At 30.1% G+C, this 3,115-nt stretch overlaps 1 protein-coding gene across 1 annotated transcript; it reads left to right on the plus strand.

Moving 5' to 3' along the window:
- Nucleotides 1–685: 685 nt before the first annotated feature.
- LOC146994076 (uncharacterized) lies at nt 686–1,462 on the plus strand. The gene has a single exon (XM_085826305.1). It carries the CDS (start codon nt 686–688, stop codon nt 1,460–1,462), a length of 777 nt encoding a protein of 258 aa, XP_085682431.1.
- Nucleotides 1,463–3,115: the final 1,653 nt, after the last annotated feature.

The following is a 3,115-nucleotide window of genomic DNA, read 5'->3' on the forward strand; positions in this document are numbered from 1 at the left end:
GTTCAGATTTCAATACTATATTTAAGCATCCTGTTAACGGGGATGATATTGTAGCTTTTTTAGATCCTTGGCATATACTCAAATTAGTCCGCAATACCTTGGGAGATAAAAATGCATTGTTGATGAAAATGAAGGCCTTATTGACTGGAAATATATTACAGCATTACAAGAATTACAAGAGACAGAAGGACTTCATCTAGGTAACAAACTGAAAAAGCAACATGTCAGATTCTTTCGGCAAAAAATGAAAGTTTCTCTTGCAGCGCAGCTTTTTAGCAAATCTGTTGCTGATGCCATTCAGTTTTGTGCTGAGGTTTTAGATTTAGATACATTCAAAAATTCAACAGCAACAGTTGAATTCTTAAGAAAAATTAATGATTTATTTGACATTCTCAATTCAAGAAATTTAAAGCAGACAGGATTTAAAAAAGCTGTGAATATACATAACAGCAGTTTTATTCTCAAAGCTCTTAATGACTTGGAAAGGTATTTAAGCAACTTGAAAATTAGTGTAAATGGAATGAAAATTACTGAATCTAATAGAAAAACTGGCTTTCTAGGTTTTTTGGTATGTATTAAGAGTTATAAAATATTAATACAAAAGCTGGTAACTTCAAATCAACCCTTATTAATATACTTACCATCATATAAATTTAGTCAAGATCACATTGAAATGTTTTTCCAAATGATTCGTATGCAGGGAGGATGCAATAGTAACCCTACTTCATATCAATTTAAAACTGCATATAAAAGACTACTCGCACAAACTCAAATAAGTGATTTTATCAATGGCAATTGCAGTCCACAAGAAAATATAAGCATTCTGACTGCAACCAGTACGACTGCATCTGAGAAAATAATAAATATGACAACTGACAGGTTAAGAGCTATGGATGAAACAACAAATATATCTTGGGATACCGTCAATTCAGATCATGATTACGTGTTTAATCCAGCAATATTAACCAGATGTTCGGAGCATATTGTTTATTACATAGCTGGTTTTGTTGTTAGGAAATTATCTTCAAATATTAAATGCGAGATGTGTTTAAATGCACTTACATCAAAAAAACCTATTTTACAGCATTCGCTTGTATCATTTAAAAGCAGGGGCAAATTAATTCATGCATCCCATGATGTGTACTTAATATGTAAAAAAAGTGAATCTGTTTTTCGTTCCTTTAATAGTATTTTCAGTAAGCATGATTCAATAAAAACACCTTCAATTTTGACGGCGACGATTCAAGTTTTGAATGCCCTAAAGGGTAATGATTTATTTCCTTTACTAAATGGCCATATGCACGATATGTCTCCACTCGACAATCATGTAGTCCATTTAGTAAAGGCAATAATAGAAAGTTATTTGCGTGTTAGGTATATATATTGGGGGAAAAATAAAATAAATGCTGCCGAATCAATTCGACAGATGTACACAAAAGCTGTTTTATTCAAAGGGCAGTAGAAAAAATAATTACATGTGATATACACTCTTTTGCAAAAACATAATTTATGGAAACAATTTTGCCTCTGTTTTGGGATATATATGCTGAAATACCTCCCATTGGATATAAAAGCAGAAAGGTATGTAAATTTATATGTTTTCATAGTTATTTATTTCTGAGTACAATGTACATCTTAAAATATGTTAAAATACTTGTCAATGTTGTATGTCATATTTAACCATTTACTTATTACATTTAGAAATCAAATTTGGTACTTTTCCGTTTTGCCGGTGCAAATCTCGCCAAGCAGACTTTATTGGCGACAACATACAATATACACAAATAAAAAAAAATTAACGAATGTTAGTTCTAAGAATTTTTATTTTGAAGGCATAAACATTTTAATAATATCGTTTAAAATTTTGTAAAAAGGCAATAAATAAAGACAATAAATTTGTAAAAAGACGTTAATTAAAGAATTTACTATGCTTTCATGGTTCAACATCCTGATTCGCCGGTTCATATCATTTGACCCCAAGTGATCTCATCTCACGTAAACTATGTTACAAAATTCTAATTATCTCAGTAAATATCTACATTAATTTCAGGTTAAATCTTCATTTGGAATATAAGTTTAAATGCAAGAATTATTTCAATTTGTACGAATAGCTCACTTGGAAATTATGTAAAACCGCAGTGCTTTACTTCGCTAGTGCATTCTCATTAGAATTAATGAATTTAACCCTTGACTTTGCCTTTTGTACATTTTCCCCTTCCGGTGAGTAGTGTGATTGCATCCTAATTGACTTAATTACCACGAATGGCCTTTGGGCATAAAATTGAACTAGCTGGTAAAAATTCTATGTAGTTGTATGCTAGTATTGAAGGAAACAATCAATCTGATAAGAAATGGCTGCGAGTTGTTTTGAAAATTGAGGCGTAAAAGGTTACCAGCAAGTATATTAAGTTTGGCATCGGTTGTACCATTTTTGGCAAATTTATTGCCTGCGCCGGCAAAATGAAAAAGTACCTTAAATTTTGTATGTATGTAAGGTTTAGTAAATAAACTGAAGTTAAAAAAATACTTGGTTGCATGTTTCTAGAAATGATTAATATATATATATAATGAATATTTTTTATACTTATCTACTGTTTTATGAAGAAGAAATTGTTGTAAATTAATAAAAGGAATTTGCTTGTAATTTTGTATGTAAACTTCTCAATTTTCTTTAAAACATCATTTTTTCACTTAATTGCCAAGAATAGAATTGAATACAATTTATTTTTTATAAACATCTTTAGATACCTTTGTAATCTATTAGGTACAGCTGTACTGTGGTATTGTGATGATTTTAATAAAAATTGGCAAAACTTTTTTTACTGCTGAATTTTTTTATTCAATATCAGACAAAGACATTTTCCCATTATGCGTAGAAATTTTCTGATCAGGAAAACGTTACAAATAAGTTAGAATAGAATTTAAATAAGCTTGTAATTTTTTTAACTTGGAGATGCACTGAGCTGAGCAACCATGTAAATCCATCGTCCCTTAATGAACTGTCACTTTTGACATGTATTATGCAAATCTATTTGCTGTTTGTTTTTATCTCTATTTGTTTCCTTTACCGTAGCTTAATCAAAATTAACACTTTTCTCAGTTTTCCACAAAAACA

This window comes from Stegodyphus dumicola, chromosome 11 (genome assembly GCF_044657685.1).
Source record: "Stegodyphus dumicola isolate Sdum_Otavi_A_Nest chromosome 11, ASM4465768v1".
Lineage (NCBI taxonomy): Eukaryota > Metazoa > Arthropoda > Arachnida > Araneae > Eresidae > Stegodyphus > Stegodyphus dumicola.